General features: G+C 41.7%; 1 protein-coding gene across 1 annotated transcript; it reads left to right on the top strand.

The window, feature by feature from the left end:
• The first annotated feature begins 15,640 nt into the window (after window positions 1-15,640).
• On the top strand, window positions 15,641-23,300 carry LOC142407539 (amine sulfotransferase-like). Its single transcript, XM_075497160.1, has 6 exons — window positions 15,641-15,788; window positions 18,233-18,441; window positions 20,466-20,592; window positions 21,183-21,277; window positions 22,197-22,377; window positions 23,176-23,300. The coding sequence occupies exons 1-6, from the start codon at window positions 15,650-15,652 to the stop codon at window positions 23,298-23,300; spliced, it is 876 nt and encodes a 291-aa protein (XP_075353275.1). The 5' UTR covers window positions 15,641-15,649.
• The last annotated feature ends 478 nt before the right edge of the window (window positions 23,301-23,778 follow it).

Raw genomic sequence — 23,778 nt, 5'->3', positions numbered from 1 at the left:
TGGGCACTGCTGGAAAGAAAGCAGTGGGGTAAAAATAACCCTAATGAGACCCAGGACTGTAGCCTGAATTGCTACCAAAAGTTTGCCCTGAGAGAGAGAACGAATACATTTGGGCTCAGTACTAAAATAACTGCTTAAGGGATGTTGCCTCTTATCGTTGGACTCCCCTGGGTTCACAGAAGCTGAACTTTTTATTTTCTTTGCAAACGGTTGCCTCAGAGAAACAACAGGATACTGTTTGGATCTGTTTGCAAGACCCTGAATATTTCGTTAACCGCTTGGGTGAAGAAACTGACGGTGTGTTCCTGAAATTCCAAGAAGGACTTCGATCCACTTTTCTCTTCCCAGGTAGCAGGGCAATGGAAGGAGTAGCACACTTTTGTAATCAGAAGTAAATCACAGAGACTTTGCTGTCATTGCTGGGGGTCCTAGCTGCTCATGTTCAGCTGCAAACTATTTTCTGAAAAAAAAACAGTGAAGGAGTGTCTATGAACCTATGCAAGACAGAGCACAAACTGATTACTGAAAGGCCTCCTGAGTCTGCTGTACATCGAGTGCTGAAGCAGTTTATTCTTTACATAGAATAAACTAACTTTCAGAAAAGCTTCAGGTGATTATCATGAAAATTGCCACTTGGGTTCTTCAGAAGCTGTAACTGTTTACCACGATTTTGAAAATGTGTTAATTTCTCCTTGGGAACAATGCCAAAACTCTCCGTAAATTCCAAATTTTGGGGGCAAAGTCTTTCATTCTTTTTTGTCTATTTATATTCGATTTATCTTATATACTATAATACTAAGAACTTACAGAGACTTTAACGTGAATGTTATTTTGAAGCAAAAAATCAAGTCATCTAATTCTAGTATGTTAGTAATATTCTAGTAATTCTACTATTTAATTCTAATTCACATTGCTTTATAGGTAGGCATTTTTAGATTAAATGTTCCTAATTGAAGGTTCCAGTGAAAAACATGGATTTTGGTGACCCCTAGATTTTTCTCACGGAAAAAATTTCAACACATTCCAATTCTTCTCTTGGGCTATATGGCAGTGAATTTCATTGCATCCTCCAGCCCTGAAAGTGATGATTTCCTCTGCGCAGACAAGAGCTCACCTGTATGGGGTGTTTTCGAGCATATTATTTCAGTGCTGTTCCTCTACTTTTTACAGGTGGCATGGGGACATCCCAGGGAGTCGTGCAGGAGGCACCTGTAGACTGGAGAGAAGCAATGAGTTTTAATTCCATCTCATGGTTATTTCATAATAGTTTTCATACGCAGAGAACATTCAGACACCACTGTATGGATTACACTGTGTCTTCCATGCAAGCACAGCAGATAAAGGTTTTCTATGTTTTTTTAACGGCAGTCAGATTCTAGAGATGGAAGAGTTTAGAGAAGGGTGTTACTATGAGGAACCACTGCCATTTGAGTCCTAATTATAAAAACAGTATTCTTCTTACCATATGTATTGCTAAACAGCAAGTGATGAGAGGGCTTATGTTCCAGTTGGGAAGCATTTATTTCCTGAAAGCTGTCAGGTGTCATACATCAGTGTTTCATTATTTTGTAGTGTCAGCACAAAGTCAGCATTCATCTCTGCCCATTCTAGTATCTTGGGTGATAAATTCATCCTCATGGAGAATTTGTGTCTGTTTCTAAATCACATCTAATTAATGTTTTGAGGTAATGTATTTTCCCTGAGTTTAAAAAAAAAAATAAATGTTTTCTTGCAGACTATTCGTGTCTATAGAAAATTTAAGGATAGGTTAGTCTTTATTCATTCCTTCAAAAGCACAATCAGGTTAGAGAAATCAAATCTGGAGGATTTCCTGAAGAGAGAAAAGATAAGGGTTTCTCCACTGTCACTTAAACAAAGCAGTTGTTATTGTGTAAAAAAGTGAGCTTCTCCTAAATAAATAGGAGAGGAAATATCATAAAGCTCTTGCTTGAGGAAAGAACAAAACATTGGTATGCAACTACTCCCTCTCAAGTTGCCTGCTTTTCATGCAGCACATCCATTACTGACAATGAATCCTCGAAATGTGATATTTTACTTATTAAAATATTTTTTAAGTTGAATAAATAACCTCTTTATATACCTCGGTAAAAAATCCAAATGTAAAAAAAAAAAAAAAATCAAAACCTCCTTTAACTATATCTCAATTCCTTCTGTCTAATCTTTATTTCCAGAACTCTTCTGTTCCCTTTGACTTTTCCTTTCCCTCTCCCCATCATCTTCAAATAAAAGCAATGGGTGAGGTTTATGGCAGCAGTTCCCTGTTACTGTCCTGCCTGGCTTATGAAACTCGCATATCACAAGTCCACAGTAGTTCATCCATTAATAGATTATTTCTGTTGGGTTTTTTTTCTCCTCTATTTGTTACGGCAATCTCATTGTTAGATCAGGGTAAAGGTTAGTGTATGCACAGGAATGACTCTTCTTCTTTCTTATGAAGAAAGTATTGAGCAGTAAGTAGCAATAAACGACTTTTACAACCAGATGTGCCAAAAGCACATAAACAGCTGAGATGCACTTAATAAAGTGTTGATAGTGGTACAATGAAAACTATTGCCTCAGAGGTTATTGAACCTCAAAAGAGGTTATTGAAATGACGTAGGAAAACTAGTCAAATCTGTACAAAGCTTCATAAAAGAAGTTGTAACCTACACATAGGTTTCGTCATGAAACCTGGGTAAGACTGATCCTGCTTGTCTTGACTCTGGTCCCTTTTTTCTTTATGCAACTTTCAGATACTGCCTGGAAATTCCAAGAAAAAAAATAAAGGTTGGTCAGTTTGACAACATGCTGTTGGTTCTGTTAAAAAAACTTTCTCCATGTGTCTATGCATCAGATTTCCTTTGGTTTATTTCTTTACCTGCTTTTGTTCTGATCACAGGAGCAGGGTGACTGATACCACAACATTTTCTCCATTTTATATCTCCATCTGAATGTTCATTCCTCTCTCTTGAGATCACAACAGTATCTTGTATATTGTTGGTTTCACCTGTGGCCAGTGTAGTTGAGTGTATGCATTTGTTTTGCCTGTGGTATGATAGAAGGAAGAATGTCCCAAAGTTTACATTGTTTTATTAACATTTAGTATTGACGTTTCATTTATCAATTCATTATAAAAAACGTTATGAATTTATACTGAAGTAGTGCCTAAAAGCCTAAATGCCTAGTCAAATTCCAGAATGCTAACAAGTGCACACACAGAGGATTAATGCATTTACAATCTAAAAATAAGGCAACGAACAGATGGACATACCCATGTCCCAGAGAAAAAGGAAATAAGGAGACAGAATTAGTCAGTGTGATAGACAATGATCACAGCAATGACTGTCCATCTGCTGGCAAGTGGTTTACAGGTATCATCGCATAGGGCTGTCTGAAGAAGGGATTAAGGAAGAAAAATGATCTTGTTTTGTAGGTGTTTAGAAGGCATTTGTCTTAGGTATGATGAAGAATATCACAGGAGTGTGATAGAAGATGACATGAAGGTCACTTAAAGGTCCTTAACGTTGAAAAAGAAAAGAGGTAGGAGGAAATAAACTGTCTAAATCTTGAAAGTGCAGGCGAACTTCCTTCTTTCTTCTGCTGACAAAGTGGGACTTTGACAGGCGAAGGGTATTTGCTTCACAAGTTTAAGGGAGAAGAAGCCAAATATGTTCATCATGTTCTTGCAGACCCATAGGAGACATTTATATCAACTGATATGTACATTATTGATGGCCTCTACATTGACAGACTCTTTGGAATTTGTTCCTCCCTGCTCTTTTTTAGTGGTGACTGTTACTTATAGGAACAAAAATAGGAAGGTCACAGTCTCAGATGACTAACAAACAAACAGTTTTGGAACTTCTTTTACAAGAAGTAAGCAGAAAACAGAGAGCGTCTATTTGTTGTGCCTTACTCTCAGTGTCTATTTATACTCATTCTTTTTCATCAAACATGCATGAGCAGCTTCATTTGCTAATTTCTTGTTTGAATTTTGTCAAAGGCAAAGACTGAAGACGACGCTTTTGGACCTTGTTGTTATGATATAATGTCTAATGTATGATACAATACATAGACAAAAGGTCCTACCCTTTCTGTTGGCTGTATGGAGTCACAGAGAGACTGAGATAGATAGACTGTTGCATGGCTTCCATCCAACCACGCACAACCTCTCGTAGCCCAGTAAAAACACATGGGAAATCATTGTACAAACTACCAGGATAGCTGATGAGCATAGTTTGCCATCTCGTTTTGCTAGCAGTGGTGGGAAGCTCTTGGTTTGACCATTTAAAGGGTTGGTATGCACACAAGGATGATTTTGGCATGCTCTTCATTTACCAGGACAAGAACAAGGTAAAAACAGTCTCAATGCTTATATCAAAGGTGAACAGCAATAAGCACTCAAAGAACAATGACTATTTTTAAAAAAGAACTTTTCTGAGATGCTTTCTGGTAAAGCCCAACACTAAATGTAAAGGAACCTGCTTCCTCAAATTAAAGGACCCTGTGATTAAAATGTGGACATCTGTAGCTGCCTTCCCCCATGCCACTCCCGGAGGAGCATATCCCCTTGGCAGAGGGTAATACCTCTGGACCCCCTGAGGAACTGGAAAAATATTGTTAGTCCCAGCCAGGTTCATATCACAGCTAAAAGCAGAAACAGCCGTACCACTGCCAGCGGCCTTCCCGTCGGCTCACTTGGGCCAACGCAATCCTGTGCAATAGCATAGCCAGACGCATAGACTTCTTCATCGCTTACCTGTGTTCAGTATACACTTTTATAGTTCTGTTTTGCTGGTAATTGCAACTGTGGCGAATCTTTTGCTGATATGTAGGACCTCTAAGTATATTACTAGCTTGTTGAAATGAGACTGCTGCTGATAGGAGCACTTTGATGTGGAACTGGGACGAAGTGACCTGAAACTAGGATGATTTCATTGTCTTGCCAAATATAACTATTCTGATAAAGCCTAATATATGTCTGTAGATAGTAAAAGGAGGTACTGTGTAGGTTGAATGGCACGCTGCAGCAGCCCCTTCACAGAAGGAGGAAGGACCATTCATCAAGGTCCCATCTCTCCCACCACGGAGAACCGCACCTGCAAGGGGGATCAAGCTGCTCGCAGCTTGTTGTGATTTGCTCTACTTGTATACACTACATCTTGCTAGCAAAGGCTCCTACTGCCCGTGCCTCTGCCCTCCAGGGTCATCCCAGTGCTATAAAGCAACTCTTGTTGCAAGAGCCCGGCCTCTGGCATGTGATGGCAGCATCCCAGGAGATGGGAGAGAGGCGGGCAGGGACATGACAGCAGCTGCCATCCCAAAGCACATGGACTTCTCTTACAGGGCCACAACAAGGGGGAGCTGAGCTTTCCACGAAAAGCAAAGATTGTTTTCTTTTTCCTCTTCCTCCATGAGGATTTTATAAATAGTGTTGTTCCATTTTTATGTGTTCTTTTACCAGCACATCAATTTCTGCCAGGAAGAAGTCAGAGGAGTTAGGAAAAAATGAATTATGTCCTCTGTTGAGTTTTGAATTCAACTTATTCCTAAAGAACTAGTGTATTTTTCAATCTTTTACAAGGGCTCAACCTTTGGGTCAGCACTGGGAGGAACACAATGTAATAGTAGTATCCTCTAGATACAATCCTTCATCTGCCTTGGCTGTCTCGAAGGCTGTGCTGAGCTCTGACCGTATAATCACACCAGCTGGTCCACGGCAGTCCACAGTATTTTTCAGCCTCCTTTAAATCAAATAGTATTTTCAAATGCTTTAAAACAGAAGATATTGTATGTGTCGGTGACCTGTTCTATGTACTATGAACAGAGATACCCCTGCATATAGAGGAATTGAGGAGAAAACTCAGTTCTTTGTCACTCTTGCCTTGTCGTGGAGGCTGGCAATATAACGCTCGTCAGAAGATAGGTGAGGCCATGGCTGATCTGCACTGCAATCATAGTTTACCAAAATATAATGCTTTCCAGCTGCACAGATGAATTCCAGGAGTTTATTACTTTTTTACCTTTAAACGTATACTTTGACTTAGATAATCTGAAACCAAAGGTAGCTGTTAAGAGATGTGTTTATGAGGCACTATTGCACCTAAATGAATAATATGATCATAAAATAGCCTTCAGGGGCCTTTATTTTCTTTCAAGAGACTATGTGGGCTCAGAATATTTTGAGGATAATCTTTTCTGAGGAAGACAAGGCATGGAAATAAGGGCTAAGAATTTATGGCAGGGGTTTATTTTAAATAACATGGACCATCACCTCATTTGTTTGCTATGCACTTGCTTTACCATTCAGCTCCAGGAAAGGAAAGAGCAGAGAGGTAGGAGAGAATGTTATTTCTGCAACTTGTTTACAGATAATGCATTATAAGCCCTTGTCCTTAACACATGTTCCCAGCATAAACTTCTCCTCCTCCATGTGAATGGTGGATTTAGGAGCTTTTGAAGCCTTGCTTCTTCCCCTTCCCTTCTCCACCTCCAGAGCCTGCCAACAGAAAAAAGAAAACAAAAAGCAAAAAAAATGGGCAAATAAAAGTTTCAGCTCAAGGCACTGTTCTTTTGGCTTGATAAAGCCAAGGCACTGTGGCTTGATAAAGAAACTGGTTTTGCCAGAGGGTTTACTTGTGTATCTGTATACTATAAATCACAGTGGGTTCACATTTGCAGCTTATATAGCTATGTAAATGTAAAAAGCTACCTACGTATTGGGTGTGTCATGCCTACAGTTTTGCACCAAAAAGAAGAGAGGGTTGTGGGGTGACAGACATGGTGAGGAATGATCTCACATCCTCCTTCTCCTTGTGGAAGTGTTAGAGTGCAAGGGGAAGTCCGCATCTAAAGCCCACAGAAAATTTTTCTGCAAATGTCACTACCTGGTTCTTAATTTGGTACTGTTACTCATCTTGTTTTTTTCCCAAAAACTTTGAAAACCCCAGGCTTTATGAATTCAGATCAATAGCTGTTACGTACTTGAGAGTGTCGTGTATTTCGTCTCTTGTACACTGTATTGTGTGAGCAAATTAAAACTAGATACAATATGTTAAGTGCAGTGATATTCATTGGCTTCTTAATTTCCTTGTGGGTAAGGAAGAGGATATTTGAAGTCTGTATCAGCCTCAGATCCATGATATGATCCATCCATGAACTAGGCAGTATTGATGAGGGAATATATTCATGAAAAGATGTGAATCATCTGTAACAGAAGAATAACTAAATAAGCTCTAACTGATAAAAATAATTGCATGATAGTGACACAATAAACAAACAAGCAATCAAACAAGGATTTTTGCCACCTTTCCAATCTCTTCCCTTGCTATCTTCAGAAGCAGGGCTATGGAGTGACTTCTGCTCTCTGCAGTTTGCAATTTTCTTTTGTGTCCACTTTTCAGACAATACTTTTCCTCTCAGGGATATAATTTCATATCATGTTTTCACTACAGCTTTTTTCTCATTTACCTTTCACCTCAAACTTCTAGTGCAATGTAGGCAATGAGCTGCAACTTTAACTGGACTGATGGCTACATGGTAACACAGGACAAATCATATTCTAAGTGGGATCACAGAGTGCAAGACTTACAGTGAAAAACACGCAGAGTCTGTTCCTCATTCTCAGATGTTCAGCAGTTTACAACGGGGTAACATTTTTCATTCCTCTATGGACAGCTAGTGGCCCCAAGATTACAGCTCTGGTTTTTGTGTGTTATGTCACCTATAATATAGTTTGTGGCATCCTAGCTTAAATTCCACAGAAAAAAGCCTGTGTCCTTTGCAGTGGTTTAACAAACTGGAGAGTCTGTAGAATTTTGAGAAAATAAATTGGAGATTTTAAAGACCAAAATCAGCATTAGCCCATCACCTCACTTCGAGAAGAATAGTCTCAAAGTAGACAGACTAAGCAAATAGATTTTTCCATTAATTGGTTCTAATTGGTAATTAATTGGTTCTAATCCAGAGACATCAAGAGTTCCTCTTCCCAACATAGAGTTTTCGGCACTTAACTTTGTTCGAAGTGGCATGTAGAGGTAAAATGTCAAAGTGCCTTGATAAACCTCATCTTGAATGGAGCAAATGGGATATTTAATGGTATAGCCCTCCAGCCCCCATCTACTCCTTCCTTCACAGGATCTGAGAGATGCTGTGTTGGAAATCTACAGCTCTGAAGAAAAAAATCTGAATAAAAGGTGAACTGGAGCCTGTGGTGGGAACAGGTTACATCCAAAGATACAAAAAATGATCCCAAGGCAAACTGTGAGGTCTTTCCAAATAGATTTAAGGAGAAAGTTTTCATTCAAATGTCAAACAAGAGTGTCAAGCTGATATATCAGAAGTTGAATCAGGCTAAAGGGAGAAAAGCAGAGCTGTAAAAGACAAGTGCTTGTAAATACCTTGAATACAAGAAAGTGTAACAGGGTTAAGCAAACAACATTACAACAGCATAAGCCAGCAACACTTTAAATAGTTCTTGAGAGGGTGGAGGCTTGTGGAAAAGATACAGAAAATTTTAGAGGAGAACAGCCAAGACAGAAGTAATAAGATATCTAGTTGATAATTTTTGCTATGCATACAGAAAAACTGTGTAGATGGTGTAAGGCTTTTCAGCTACTGGACATGCAAAGCAATTTGAAGGATCTGAGGTCTTTACTCTAACTGAGAGAAAAGAAAATTATGTTCTTCAATCCCTGGCCTTTTCAAGGTTTTTTTTTTAATTCTGTTAAAAACATGTGCACACACACACAAATGTGAATTAAATACATGGATAACCGTGACCACAGGCATATTTTACTGTAAGGCAGGAAATGCAAGGAGATGGCTCCACAGTGTTGTGTGAAATGGAGAGTTCAATGCTCAGCTCTAGACAAAGTAAGTGGCTAGACTTTGTTAAAAGAGAGAGTTTTAGGCCTAATTCAAAGGTGAGACTATTGTCATATCATTGGTTTTGTCACATTTCTTAGGCCAGACATATTTTACAACATTTAATGTTTATAATTTTTAACATTCCTCTCAGTTTCCTCTTACCCTAGGGGATTTTAGTATTTTAAATTATTGGAAAAAAGTCATTATCGTTTTAAAAAGCTGTTTTTCGGTTGACAGTTGCTTTCTTGGGCATGATCTTCTCAGATTCTCCATTCAAAATTTAACACACTCTTGTAAATCATTCGTCTTTCAGTTTGGTTATGACTTTGATCTCCCAATAAAAGCAGAACCTATGAAAAATGGGTTATAATTCAGCACTAGTCAATTCCTCATACTCAAAAGAAAGACGCTATTTTTGAAACTAGAACAGAGGAATCCCATGCTCAGGCTGTTAGCCTGCTTTGCTTAAATAGCTGATATTATTCTTCGTTTTATATATTTTGAAACTCTGACTCTCATTGACTAGTAATATACTGAAGCAGGGGGTCAGGGTCTAGTAAAAAATTAAGCAAAAAATATAACAAAAGTGATCTTTTCTAGACCACCTCCTGTCCTGGTTCTCATACTTCCCTTACCAAGGTGTTACTCAAGATTCATCCCATTCCCTAGGAGCTTAACTTTGTAAAATGAGTTTGTATCTAAAGACTGAAAAATATTAGGGTGATCAAGCACATTTTTTTAGCTGGACTAGCTTGTTTTCTAGGGTTTTTTTTATCTAGGGGTTTATTTGAAAACAGCATGGAAAGTCATATTTACTGACATATGCTCTGGAGCATATGAGTCAAGGAGCAAGCACTCGCAGCTAGCCCACAGCTAAGTCACTGAAATTTATGTTAATTACTTTGCTTTCCCAGAAGAAAAGTAACAGATAAATGCAAGTTAAAGCGTGCAAATAATACACATAATAGTAGAAAATTCAGAATTTGTTTCACCAAATGGTAAACCTATTTGGTTCACCATTCCATATCCTTTGCTGAGGAAAATTAGCCCAGTCCTCCTTGTGACTGCCTATACACTTTGCCCCGGCCACATCTCCTTTTCACATACCACTCATGTTATGTGAAAGCGTGTGATTCCCAGTGTGCAGCATATACGTTTGGCTTTGACACCATCCCTATAACTCTTTCCAAACTACTCAGGCCTCAATTTCACCCTGTTCATTTTTCTGCAGTGTAAAATGCACCAAACTCTTCCCTCATTCTAGCTAGAAAACTTCGGGGACAGAACACAAACTAATGACTATCAGAGAGAAAACTGTCTCTCAAAGAAAGAAAAAAATGTACCCTCAAATTAACAGCACTTGTTTAAGCATCTCTGCTGGAATCCTGCTCGGGTGCATTAGCGGGGATACACAAACAAGACTGTCCAAACGCCCCATCTTCCAAAGACAAATCCGTTTCATGGTGTTTCAGAATTGTTGGGGCAACCTAAAATCCCCCTGCCACTTTGCTGAACTTGGGAACTTGGATACAAGACACACAGGTAAGACACATTCAGTTGTGAATTACAGGAGTGAAAGAAAAGAGGCAGACAGAGTACGCCGGTGACAGAAATCCTGTAGGAGAGAGCAGACACAGTGTTCATGAGACGTGGCTACATTGAGCCTTCCGCACTGACTGTGGCCCTTAGGTAATGCTAACTTCTGAGAAGCTTCTCTAGTAACTCAGGCATCATGTATCTTTGGCATGGATTTTGTGCAATAAGAGTCAATACTAGATGTTATTGGTATGTAATAGTACCTGAGGCATGTCTAAAATAAAGGAATGCCTTACAAACCTTTTATTTTTTTTTTCCTTGGTTGGTGAGCAACAATCTGTTCCTATGCAGATTCCTAAAATGAGTGTTGAAGTGGTCTAATTTAGTTCGCCCTTTTTTGCTATGACATGTTGAATGTATTTTGCAGTAACTTACATGAAACTTATTGTGGGATTCCACGTGCCTAATTTAGGCATTTACTTTACATTTTCATTTTAGAGTATAGGTAGGCAGGAGACCTGTCTATTGTCTGTATAGGGAACTTCAGAGCTACACCAGTTTGCTGTCACTGTAGAGGCTTGTGAAAGAACTATGATTAGTATGCACAGGAATGTATTGGTGCAAAGTGCCAGAGGAAACAACCAGAGAAGGACACAGGATGTTAATAGCACCAAGAACATTGGTTTTGTTTAAATTATACAATAAACCATGCATTTCCTTTCCCAGTCTCCCACTGAACTTTGTGCAACGGCACCTGCAATATATGTTAGGAAATTAATTATTAATATTGCAATGGCCTATTTATCCTGAAAAAGATAATATACATGAAACCTATGTTCAATTAACTGCAGATAGACTGTTATTCAGTGTTACTGACAAGCATGGACAAATCCTAACTTTAGGATGCTGACGTTTTACAATATCCTTAGGATTCATATGCTTTCCCCACTCACTATCTGTCCAAAGGCCAAATGGCTTCACACGCTATTTCTTTTCACTGGAAAACATTGCTTCTTGCCCTAACTCACACCTTGTTGGCTTTCCAGCTAGTTCACGAAGCTGATGTGGGACCGTAGCTGTTACTCTTTGGATTCTTCAGAGCGATGTGCCAGGGGCTGGAACACCTGGTGGAGCACCTCCCCGTCCAGTTTTGGGATCGATAGATGTTGTCTTTCATTATTATTAAACACTTAGAATAGAAACTGCAGTTACAAAATACTAGAGACATGCCTGATTGGAGCAGAAAGCAAAGAAAAACAGGCTTAATCTTGCACCGTGTTTCCTCTGTGGTGAAAAAAACCTCAGCCCTACTCCTCTTTCTGGCTCATTCCCATGCTGACCAACCTGACTGAGCGGTTGTGCAAGTTCAGGGACTACCTGGGGGATTGATCCAGGTTAAAAAGTAACCCTATACAAAACACAACACAGAACTGGAGAACAAAACATTCTTCTTTGTGGTGTTGCTGGAGTGCAGGTTTCAGTGAGAAATGTCTCAGGCATTATTTTATTTCAGTTATAAAATACCTCACAGAAGAACTGAACATGAGCACATACACATGATTAACCCAAGTAGCTCATTGCAGGCTCATGGCTGAGACCAGGTTGGACCAGTCTGATCAACCACTTCACTGGAGTAGTGGATTCAGGCTATTCTTTGAGACTACTGTCACACATAGCTTGGAGATAAAAACCAATTGGGGCAAAAGTTCAGTGAAAACTGAGAAAAAAACCCCAAAATCTAGCAAAAAGCAATAGATTTTTTTCACTTCTGTTCCTCTCCAATCTTCCTCAACAATGCTGTTGATTAAAAAAGGAGGAACAGAAATCAAAATGAGCATTTAAATAATTTAAAAAATCTTTCTGGACTGCTTTCACTTTTTCGTGAGTTGTATTAGTTCTCTAATCACTGTCTGCGTTAAAGATAAGCAAATATTGAAAGCAAGCCAGCCAGCACAGAGTCCACGGGTTCACATCTCAGTTAAAAAGGAAATGTGATGTCTCACGCCTCTCTCGAATTACTCGCATTCACCGAGCTGGGAAGTAGTAGCATACATCTCCGTGGGCACCACACGGAGAGCAGAGGAGGTAAGTATGCCTGAAATTATTAGAACGGTAGATCTGTGAGTTAAATGATGCTCTATTACCCTCTCAGTACAATAGCAATAGTTGTACATAGACCTCTTTTGTAGACCGTTTTGGCAGGTACTGCCAGAAAGAGTTGCAGAGAACTAGGGGCTAGAGCGGGTCCGTGCTTGAGAGGAGGACGGCTGTCCAGAGCAGGGTTATCTCAGTGCTGGTGTGGAAACCGGAGTCTCACATGGGCTTTTCTGTATCACTCAGCAAAGAAATTGGAGTCGTAGCTGTGAGTTAATTAACTAAGCAGAGTAAAAGTGTGCGGTCACTGTGGATTTAGGAGATAAACTGGCAGACACCTTTGTGTCTGCATCTGAGGACAGATTTTTGAGATGCTTTTTTGAGATGCGTAGCTGGCCGGTATGAGCACACCTGAATGTTTATTTTTTCTCCCATCATGTACGCTAGATCATGAATAGGCTTTCCAGCAAATGGCGCAAAGCTTTTTTTTCCATGGTATATTTTTTCATGGTATGTTCATACATCTGTAAGAACCAAGCAGTGCAATAACCTTTATCCAAAAGTGATATAAAAACTCATGGTTTTGACAGAACAAGATCAAGAAGGTTGCTGTATACTGTGCATTGAATGTGTCCCCTTTTTGTTTCCCGCAAATTCCTTGCTCTTTCTCCTGTGTCAGTAACTTTTTTCACTCATTCTCCATATCTTTGCATTCTTAGGACTTCCCCAGCTTTGTTATCACAACTTGAATTTAAAAGTGTACCTTCGTTTCTGACCGTGGGTTTTTCTCCATTTAGAGCTCCGATTTGTTGGGGGTTGTTTCAGTCAGTGAAACGCAGGCTTTGCTGTGAGGCTGAAGCACCTCACAGGTTTGATGTGGGCGATGCCCGTCGCCGTGAGGTGAGGCAGGCAGCCCCTCATCACACGCAGCGGCGGCTCCCCTCGCTGCCCGCCCTGCCCTCCCTGCCCTCGCTGTCCTGGCCATGGCCCATGCCACCATCATGGGGGGAGGGAGGGCAGCGCAAGCACAGGGGTCGGCACTCCCAGGAAGGAGACATCCAGCCGCATCCCTTTGCCCACGGGTCTTTGGCAGTAGAACTGAGCTTGTGCATCCCCCAAAGCAAAGGATTTTTTTGTTGTCTGATGATACCAAGTGCGGGTGTTAATAGGAGAAACTAAATTTGATTAATCTCATAATACAAAGGCATGTGTTTGTCTTAAAACTTGGTACCACTGCACGCCCAAGGAGTTGTTTAGATCAGGCCCTGCCACAGCCTTTGCCGTGTCTGAGGGACATCCCTGTGTCCTCCTGCGGCCGCTGGAGGTAACCCGGCCCCGTCTGCCGGGGCTCCCGGGTCCTGGTCCCCATCAGTGGCCGCTGGAGGTAACCCGGCCCCGTCTGCCGGGGCTCCCCGGTCCTGGTCCCCATCAGTGGCCGCTGGAGGTAACCCGGCCCCGTCTGCCGGGGCTCCCCGGTCCTGGTCCCCATCAGTGGCCGCTGGAGGTAACCCGGCCCCGTCTGCCGGGGCTCCCCGGTCCTGGTCCCCATCAGTGGCCGCTGGCGGTAACCCGGCCCCGTCTGCCGGGGCTCCCCGGTCCTGGTCCCCATCAGTGGCCACTACACCCCTTCCCCTGCCCTGCCACCCGGCCCGAGCAGCCACGCCACCGCAGAGCCCCAGGTGCCTCCCGAGGCATCCGAGCGGGAGGGCACGTCCCCGGCTGGGAGGGTTGAAGGGCAGTGCTCCCGCCACAGCAGCCCTGCTGGCGCGCAGCGGGGCGCAGCACGGGCCGGGCGGGGAACACGCGCCCGGCCAGGGGGGTTCACAGACCAGGAAGGCAAAGGGGAAGCAGAGCACGAACTGGAGAGAAGCTACCGATAACAGGTGGGATCGGCAGCCTCATTTCCAAGGACTGCCTGTTGTGGTGAATTCAGATCGCTTGGCCAGTACGTCTTGCACAATCGGCTGATTCGACACTTCTGGGCAAGGGTGATATCCCGACGGCGGAGCAATGGTGATATCCCGACGGTGAAGCAATGGCAAACGCAGCAGTCCAGGAAGGCATGGGAATGGTCGCATTGCAAGGAGAAGGCAGGGGACAGCAACCCAGAGAAAATTCCAGATAGGAAAGTCTCTCTTTCCGAATCTATTTTAACCCACATAAGACAATACTTGTGATATCCAAGTCTGGAAGTGAACTTGCTCATGTAATTTCTGCCAAGGCTTGTACATTGTCTAATGGTATTAATAAAGAGTTCATCTACAGAACAGGGAAGGAGGGACCGGGATGTTAAGCTCACTGAAATCCATGGATGCCTCGTTCAGCTCAAAGACTGCAGAAGAGACACAGACAGAAACCTTCAAACCTAGATGCTCCATCTGGCTCTGGCTCAGCTACAAGAGTCAGTCTCTCTCTTCAGTCTCTCTGTTACTCTTCGTGTATCTCCCCAAGCATTTGCTCTTCCCTAGTCACCACAACAATGATGATTAATGTCTTTTTCTGGCAAATATATGGCAATGGTGTTAACGAGACACAAGACAACACTCTCATAAAATCAGTAGGCGTGTTTAAGAAAGTAACACACGTTCATGATTACCCATCCTAGTTTGCAGAAATTATGCTTACTATGGGAGAAACATTAGTAATGAGACAGAGAATAAGTAGAAGGAGGCAGAAATTGTAATAAGATATTCTGAACACAGTTTCAGTCACAAAATTCAGAATGAGAACTTGGTAGCTAAGCTAGCTCTCTTCAAGAGCTACTGACATCCCAAAGAAAACTCTACAGTCACTCAGATCCTAGAGGAATCTTGACAAGTCATTTTTACATAGGTTGCCTTCAGTTATATTAGTTTTTACATGCACGTGGCATACACTTGTATATGAGTAAAGTGTATTGCTATACACCTTTCTTTTTTTTTTTCATTAGAAATATATCCTGAGTGATGTTCCTGTGAAAATCTGAAAACTAAATTTCAGTGTATTGTTTCCAGAATTTTGCTGAAATGCATTTTGCTAAAATTTGCCAGCACTGGATTCTTTGTTTGAATTACTCATTCATTTGTTTCTGTGAGATGACAACGAAAGAAAAAGATATAACTTTATATTTTGTTATTGCAGGTTATTCGCCTATAAGGACAACCGATTAACAATGGAACCATCAAAAGAATATCTATTCAAATACAAAGGGTTTTATTTTGGTGTAAATACTTCACTTGAGTATGTAGCTTCCCTGGAGGATTTTGAAATCAAAGATAGTGACATATTTATAGCTACTTACCCCAAATCAGGTAAGAATGGAATTGTTTCTAAAGGGGGGAAAAAATCTGCCTTTATTCAGCCATCTAACTGCAGAAGTACCTAGGATTGTTAGCTTTGCTTTTAGGCCTGAATCGTCTCTGAGTATGTGCAGTGTAGCATTAAGTACAAACCCTGCATAGCCATGGCCTGAACAGCCAGACACAAGGGTCCTGCTTGTGTCCAACCAAACTGGTCTACCTCGTTCTTGGACTCAATCTTGTAGATGTACTCAGAGCAAGCTACACACAAACCAAACTGACCTCCTGTGCCTCACAAAACACATATATAGTTTTGGTAGGGCTGGGTGCATGACTGTTGGAGATGATTGTGGGATATCTGGAATGATTTGTGGGCTCACATGGAAGGTGGTTTGGGGGTTGCTGCATCCAAATTACAACCAAGCAGGAGATCAGAGCAAATGTGAGCCAATGATATATATCTCCTTTCAAGGATAATGAACTACTGTTTACCTACATAGCAATACAGGACACCAGTGTGATGAATTCTGCATTCCTATTTCTGAAGCAAATGCAACTGAGCAACCACCTGGCTTCACTGTCATCTTACTGGAATCTAAAGCCTTGACATGCCTAGACCTGTATGTTTCCTTACAGGTTCACTTTATGCTCTAAAACTGGTATACCCATTTTTCAAGATTACATTTCTTTAGTGATTAGTAATTAATGACTTGATCATGCATTAAGCAGTGATTTATGACTAAAGCCTTGACGTCTCTGGTACCAGTCTGTGCTTGTACTTTCAAGGCCTCTGTTTGTGCTCTTGGGAACCTCTGCCATTATCCTTAGGTTTTCTTCAGCAGCCTTCAAGACACAGCCTTTGGATAACATAACCAGAGTTTTGTTAGCATATATCCCTTTTCCTAGGGTCACTGAACATCTTGCTGGAATTCTTGCTGGAATTCAGAAAGACACTCTTGAGCGAAGCCCAGAAGGAGTGGCAGGGAGCACCAGATGTGGTTGTGGTGAAGGTAGATGTGATAAGAGAAGCCTGTGCAGGGGTCATGGGCGACAGAGCGAGGGGACAGGGAGCCCAGACGATGCTAGCTCATTGTCAGGCAGCACCGGGGTGAGCTGTCCAAGTAAGGCAGAGAGGGAGGATGAGAAGGCAGTATTTAAGGGGTAAAGACGTTATGGCGCTGAGATGAGATGGCACATCTTTGGAAGTAGGAGTTTCGTGTTGCAAAGGGGTGGGCTACCCTGGGACAGGAAGGAGTTGGAAGGTGATTTTGAGTTATGAATTGCACAGAATGTCATCTCTCTCTCATTCACACCTTTTCCTCTATCCTGCCCCACCATCCTCTTTCTTCCTCACCAGTTAGCAATCTAAGGTACCTTCCAATCCTTCTGTTGAATTTCTACCACTGTGCAGAAAAATTGTCCAGGTTGATTATGGCAAGCAGAGCAAGACAGTCACCACAGCTGTGAAATCACCAGGAACTGAAATTCAGTTCCTCTGAATCCTAGGGCTATTTCTTTTTCTTGCCCAGTGACTTTAAATCTACAACATGCATACAGTCTAAGCTCCAGAACCAAGAGCTTCCTTCCCAGGTGAGGTCTTAACAACTAGGCTTCAGTTTCAGATGCCTTCCTTTCTCTCTGCTTGTTCAGGGTAACCTACAGCAATAATTCAATGCTCTTCTGCATTGATTTGAATTCTCTCAAGTGTCCATCTTTACCAGGCTATGGTATAAAACGGGAAAGGAACCGGTGCAAGTATAGTGCTGAGAAGGCCAGAGGACCCGGAGCTAAACAGTTCTGCTCATTGCCCAAGTGGGCTAATCATTCAGGATTTGCCTCCCACCATTACCAGCTGGCACATGAACACATACTGGCACAGCGGTCAGCCACCTTCAAGGTCCTGCCTTTTTAGATCATCCTTGCCAGCAGCTGTGACCCAGGAGTTAAACCTTCCCCAAGGAACTTTAGAGAGCCTGTTGCCACAAGCATTTGCTTTGTGGGGCTCATTTGTGCTTTACAAACATGGTGTTATCAGCTGTTTGTTTCATGACATCTCACAACACTTTGCAGGAGTTCTAGAAGCAAAGGTCTTTTCCAGATCCACTCAGTATGAGATATTTTCAGGTGCGTGGCCCACAGAGATGCACCAATTCATGTTGCCACAAGAGGGTAAGGACAGACATAATTTGTGTGGAAGTTGAGTATATTTGGTGAAGGAACTGAAGGTTTAGTTACTGGCCATAGCTTTTCTGCAGGGACAAAACAAAAATATGCTTCTCTTCTGCACTCAACAGTCACCAAGACAATGTTTGCTTTCTTCAGTATGTGAAGTTGTATTTATATTCACAAAGTGAAACTCATTATAGCTGTGGAGAAGCTCTGTTTATGACAATATACTATCTTTAATTTAAAAAAAAAAATTAAGCAAGGTTCAAATAAAAAGGTTTCCTTCTCAGGAACTGTGTGGACTCAGAACATTTTGAGCTTAATAATTCATGAAGGCCACCGTAATGGAACAGAAAATGTGGAGACCATGGACAGAATCCCATGGCTGGAATACAAAACAAAAAATAAGGATTATGCAGATCTTCCTTTGCCTCGTGCTTTTGCCACCCACCTGCCTTACTACCTAGTTCCAAGAGACCTGAGAAACAAAAGAGGACGTGTAAGTGATGTTATTTTTACAATTTCCTTAAAACCAATCATGCCAATTTGCCTCAGTGAATTGGTCCAAATCCTACCTTTTTCCTCTTTCAGTTCCCCAAGTTTTGGGGGACACTGCTAAGTATCATCTGCTTCGTATATGTGGGGAGATCAGGGACCTTCTAAAGCCCATTTCTTCTGTCTCCTTTTGCCAAATCTCTCAGCCCCGACACTGTTAGAGAGAGGGGTGGTGCACCTCAGGAGGATCTGCCAGGGTCAAAGACTTGCACTGATTTTCCCCTTGTGAAAAGGTCCGATTCCAGCGAAGTTGTAAGTCTGAAGTCTCCCACACTGAAATAGGACAGGACAGGACTATAGTAGGTAGAGAGGGAATGTGAGAACTGCCTTTTCTTGCTCCCCAGTGCTGTGAGTTTCTGAATAGGACTCTCCAACATGAACAGTGCTCAGGGCCTGTCTCCCATGAAAAATGCCTCCTTAGAGACAGGTGTAACCAGGCTGCTACACTAAGGCTCACTGACAGAACACGGACATATGGGCAAGTCTGAAGATGTATATGGGATGTATACTTCTAACAGCACACCAACAATTGCCTTAGCCGCCTTACAGCAAGTTGTTACTTTGCTCCCTGGCAAAGGATCTCATACTTCTGCTAGTCTTTCTTATAGTGGTCCCAATGACTTCTGCCCCTTCCATCCTTATCTCTGATGTAGGGCTTCCCATGGCTGAGTGAGCAGAGAGCTGTGGCAGAGCTCTGCCCGCAGGGGCTATGGAGGGGAGTTCTTAGTGCCGCGTTACCTTCTTCACAGATACAGGTGCAATGGGAAACTGCAATGTGCTCGCCATTTTCTTCACAGTACCAGTGAAGTTTGGAAGAGAAGGCTCACATGCAGAAGATCTGAAATCCCAATGATGCCCAACAAAGAATGAGAAAATTGCCCAAAAATCACACAGAACACACATATGAGAAAATATGGAAATTGTTGTGACTTAAGGAAAATATTGCTTGGGGGGGAGATCTTTTCCACCTCTGCTTAAATATGTCACTCAGGTTGTTTGTATTTTTTATCAAACCATAGAATAACTTTGTCTGTGATTTCAGGTCAGAGCTTTTGAACTAGGCGTTTATTGAATTTTCCTGCAATGCGTTTAGGAATCCTTATTTTATATACCTTGGAAATAATGGTTTTGGTTTTGCTAAAGATAATCAGATACATTTTCAATTATCACAAATCAAAAGCAGTCATTTTACCCAGTTAGAAAGGCAGTCCGAGAGCATGATTCTTCTCTCTCTCCCTGCAAACCTTTGTAACTTCATAAGGGCAACGTGCCAGGCTCTATTTTCTCTCCCTAATTAGACACTAAGTGTTAAGGAGCAGAAACTTAAGTAGAAGCTGGCACATGCTGCCAGTCAAGAGGCAGAAGGCTGCCCATCTCACTGGTGGTGCCTGGTCTGTGCCTGAGGCAGCAGCTGTCCTGTGGTCAGGAGTCAGCAGGAGCCAAAATAACTCTTGCCCGTAACAGCTCCTTCTTTTAAGATGCCAGGGTTCCCTCTTACGTGTAACTCAAAATCTGCCTGCGTGCTGCCTTTGGCACCAGCACCATGGGCCAGGAGTTTAGGTCACAGAGTACTGATGCTGTCAACACTACCAAAGCTGGCATTTACAAGAAACTTTTCTTCATTTCATCATGACTGTACACAGAAATGTGAAGCTGAATCAACCTAATGATTTTCTAGTGTTGTTATTGCAACCTGACTGCCTTGCACAAGTGAACAGTATCACCGAAGCCTGTCCCACTGATCAAGTGAAGAGTTAGCCTCAGGCACTGAATGACTGCAACTACAGAAATACCACCACCTATAAACAAATTGACAGCGCTACCTTATCCAGAATTTACCTAATGTGACTGTCACCTTCAGACTGTTTCCACACATTTTTAGTGGGACCTGTACGGAAAAATACACTGATGGTCAGCGTAATGGAGTACTTTAATACCTCTGAGACTAGCCTTCTTGTTGTTTTGCAGATTATTTATGTTACCAGGAACCCTAAGGATGTTATGGTTTCTTACTACCACTTCTCCAAATTCATACCCATGCTAGAGGAAGTACCAGATTTTAACCTTTTTATGGAGAGATTTTTAGCTGGCAAAGGTAGGATATCTTTTTTACTAAGGAGCCCAAATCCTATTCCATGACCTCAGATTGAATGGAGATTAATTATATCAGTAAATATCACTGACTAGAATCCTCAGCTGTGCCATAACCTGAATCCAAAGCTGCAGCGGTTGTCTGAGCTTGACACCATTTTCTGATGAAAGCTGGTCCAAAGGGAGTAGCATAGTCATGGCTTTGCTGCTCCCCAACAACATACAAGCTGCTTATTTTATCTGAATTGGATGCTGATTCAGTATATAACTATTATGACTGAAAATCTCTTAACACTTTTTGCACTTGGTTAGTGGAGCTGAACGCATAAGAATAGACACTGTACAGCAAAGACAGAGAAGTAGTTTTTTGCTTCTGCCAGTATTAGTTCAGGTTACTAGAAACAAAAGGGGAGTTGCCACATTAGCTCGGAGAATTGTCACAAAGACTGTGAGCATGCATCCCTCAAATTATAAAAAAATATTATTTAAAAAACTCTTTCAAAGACCTAAATGACTGATAATTTTACTGTTTTATTGTTAGCTGTTAATAGTATTTCTCTTTATTTTTTTGTTTTAATGATTTCCCGTGCTAAGTACTTGCCAGTTCGTGGCTGGATCACGTTGCAGGCTGGTACAGTCATGCAGAGGATTTCAATATACTCTTCCTTACCTATGAAGAAATGAAAAAGGTGAGGTCAATTAGCATCACTGTATTCAAGATACTCTCTTCCTATATTGAGTGCATTTTCAGACAGCTCTTTATATTGGAACACTTTATATTGGAAAGTGCTTAATCTGTTGTGGAGTAGATTCAAATTGAGACTTCTAAGAGGATGAAGTCATTTGTCTCGCTGGTTCAAGGTCTTATCAATTACTAGACAATTATTAGGTAAAACACTTTCCACTATGACAGAAGTTTTCTTCACTGCCACCCCAAAAAACCCTTTGTGAAATAGCACAGAACAAGACTTTCTCAAGTATCTTCAATAGGCATTCTGTGCTCATAAGGACAGTTCCACTAAAGGAAAGAAATGCTTAAGAGGCAGGCTCTAAAGTACCTGAGGAGCTCTCAAATTGCTGACTAGAAGTTTCCTGCTTGGTGGCTGCCCACGCCTTTGTACGACTTCTCATTTCTCCGAGGTGGCTGCCCTTCTCCTCATGGGCAAGCCCCAGAGCACCCCAGCCACAGCAGCGCAGCCCACGTCACGTCCACTGCACAGGTCCCTCACCCTTCAGAGCCTGGGGTTGCTCATGTCAAGTCCCTTGCTAGGACAACAAGACTGACAAAACCCCCACGGGTTGGGTGCCTTCACAGTGACAGGCACGATTCCAGGGGTGACTTTGCCAGGGCATCTAACGCAAGATGCAGACTGGGTTTGTAGCATGGGGAGCAGAACACAGAATTGCCCATCTCCCAGGGCACGCTGCTGCAGTGAGCTACTGCGTCGCTGCTCTCCAGTATTCAACTGATGCAAGCGAGACGATGCTCACGTAAAAATTATGGTCAGTTTTGCACTCAAATGTATGTCCTTTATTATCTTGTATTCCACTACTGTATGCATTTAGTTCTTTGCATCATCAAGACTCTTCAAAGTAACATTATTGCAGGATCTCAGAAGTGCTGTGCTAAAGATCTGCAACTTCCTGGGCAAGAAGCTGAGCGAAGAGGAAGTGGACAGTGTTGTGAGACAGGCTACATTTGAGAACATGATAAAAGATCCCAGGGCAAACTATAAGAACCTGCCAGATGACATGGTAGTGAAAGACAAGGGTAGCTTTCTACGAAAAGGTAAAGTGGAAGCAGTCTGATGCAACAACTATTTAATCCCACATTTCTTGGTGTGAGATGAACATAGGGTTTCTGGTCTCAGCTGGAATGCCCCATTTTCAGAGGAAGAGTTCAGGTTAGTGGCAAATTAAACTTATAAAAGCAGTTTTATTGCTGTGGCATCAGTAATTTTACTGTATTTTCCTGAGGATAATAAAAAGGTAATGTTTAACTGATTGTAATGCAAGTTGTAACAGGCTTGTCAAGATACAGGAAAGGATTTAAGGGTTGTACTAAGCCAGGGGTAAGATAATACTTTTTTTTTTTTACCGTTTCTTACTTTTACTTTTACTCTTACTTTTTACACCTTAATTGTGTAAGCATAGACCTTCTTGACCAACTACGCTCCAAGTCCATACACGGCATCCCTGGGCTCCTGGGCATTGCTAAGATGTCCTAATGCTCAGTGTAGGAGAACTCCAGGGATTAAAGAGAGTGGTGCACTGAGAGAAAAACAAGAGGTGTTGCATTTAATAATTTCCTCTTTGATCTCAAAGGAATCAGTAAAACACCAAAACAAATGAGCTGAATAACTTTGAGAAGTCAGGATTTTAGGTCTACGCTGTGTTTTATTCACAGCACCTAGATTTGGAAGCATGTCCTCAAAAGAGCACACAGAGCCTCACTTGGCAGGCCAGCGACCGGGAGATGCTGAGGAAGCCAGGAATTGCTTCCCAAGCCTAGCACTCACCGTTTGCAGCGGCTTTCAGAGAGGTGCACCTTCTGCTTCTTACCTCCCTTTGCTGTCTCTTTCCTCAGGCACTGTTGGAGACTGGAAAAACATCATGACAGTGGCACAGAGTGAAAGGTTTGATGAAGTTCTTAAAGAGAAAATGAAGACCCTGCCTATCAAATTCATCTGGGATATTAATGATGAAACGTAGGCTGGTTTTGAGTTCCATCATCCTTTGGTGTTTATGCTGGATGGACATATCTGAAGTTCTGGAAGAACAACACACATCCATTTTCAGCTATGTTATAGAAATAATAATGATGACAACTCAGTCACAAAATGTGAGTTGTCTGAGGAAGATATTAAATTCCACCAGTTTCCTGTTTGTAATTTTACAAGGTATTTTAATTAACTTTCTTAGTAAATTGACTTCCTTTCTTCATGTTTGCTTTTAATTTCATTGGCTTCAATAACACCAGAGTTGTAGAGAACCAAGTGAGGACAGATTGGTGTTGCTAAAAACTTTCTGAAAAATGTTTCACTCGTGCATTTCATGAGGCTTCTTTTGGTAGAAGCTTCGATGCCCAGACTGGAAATAAGAGTGACGAGCTGTGGTATGGTTATACTTTGATATGTCTGAGTTCCTTACCTGTTTCCTTGGTAAACACTGACACTCAACCATTTGCTAT

The sequence above is a fragment of the Mycteria americana genome, chromosome 3 (assembly GCF_035582795.1).
Source record: "Mycteria americana isolate JAX WOST 10 ecotype Jacksonville Zoo and Gardens chromosome 3, USCA_MyAme_1.0, whole genome shotgun sequence".
NCBI lineage: Eukaryota > Metazoa > Chordata > Aves > Ciconiiformes > Ciconiidae > Mycteria > Mycteria americana.
The sequence above is the reverse complement of the archived record's forward strand: the minus strand, read 5'-3'. Positions and strand labels throughout refer to the sequence as shown.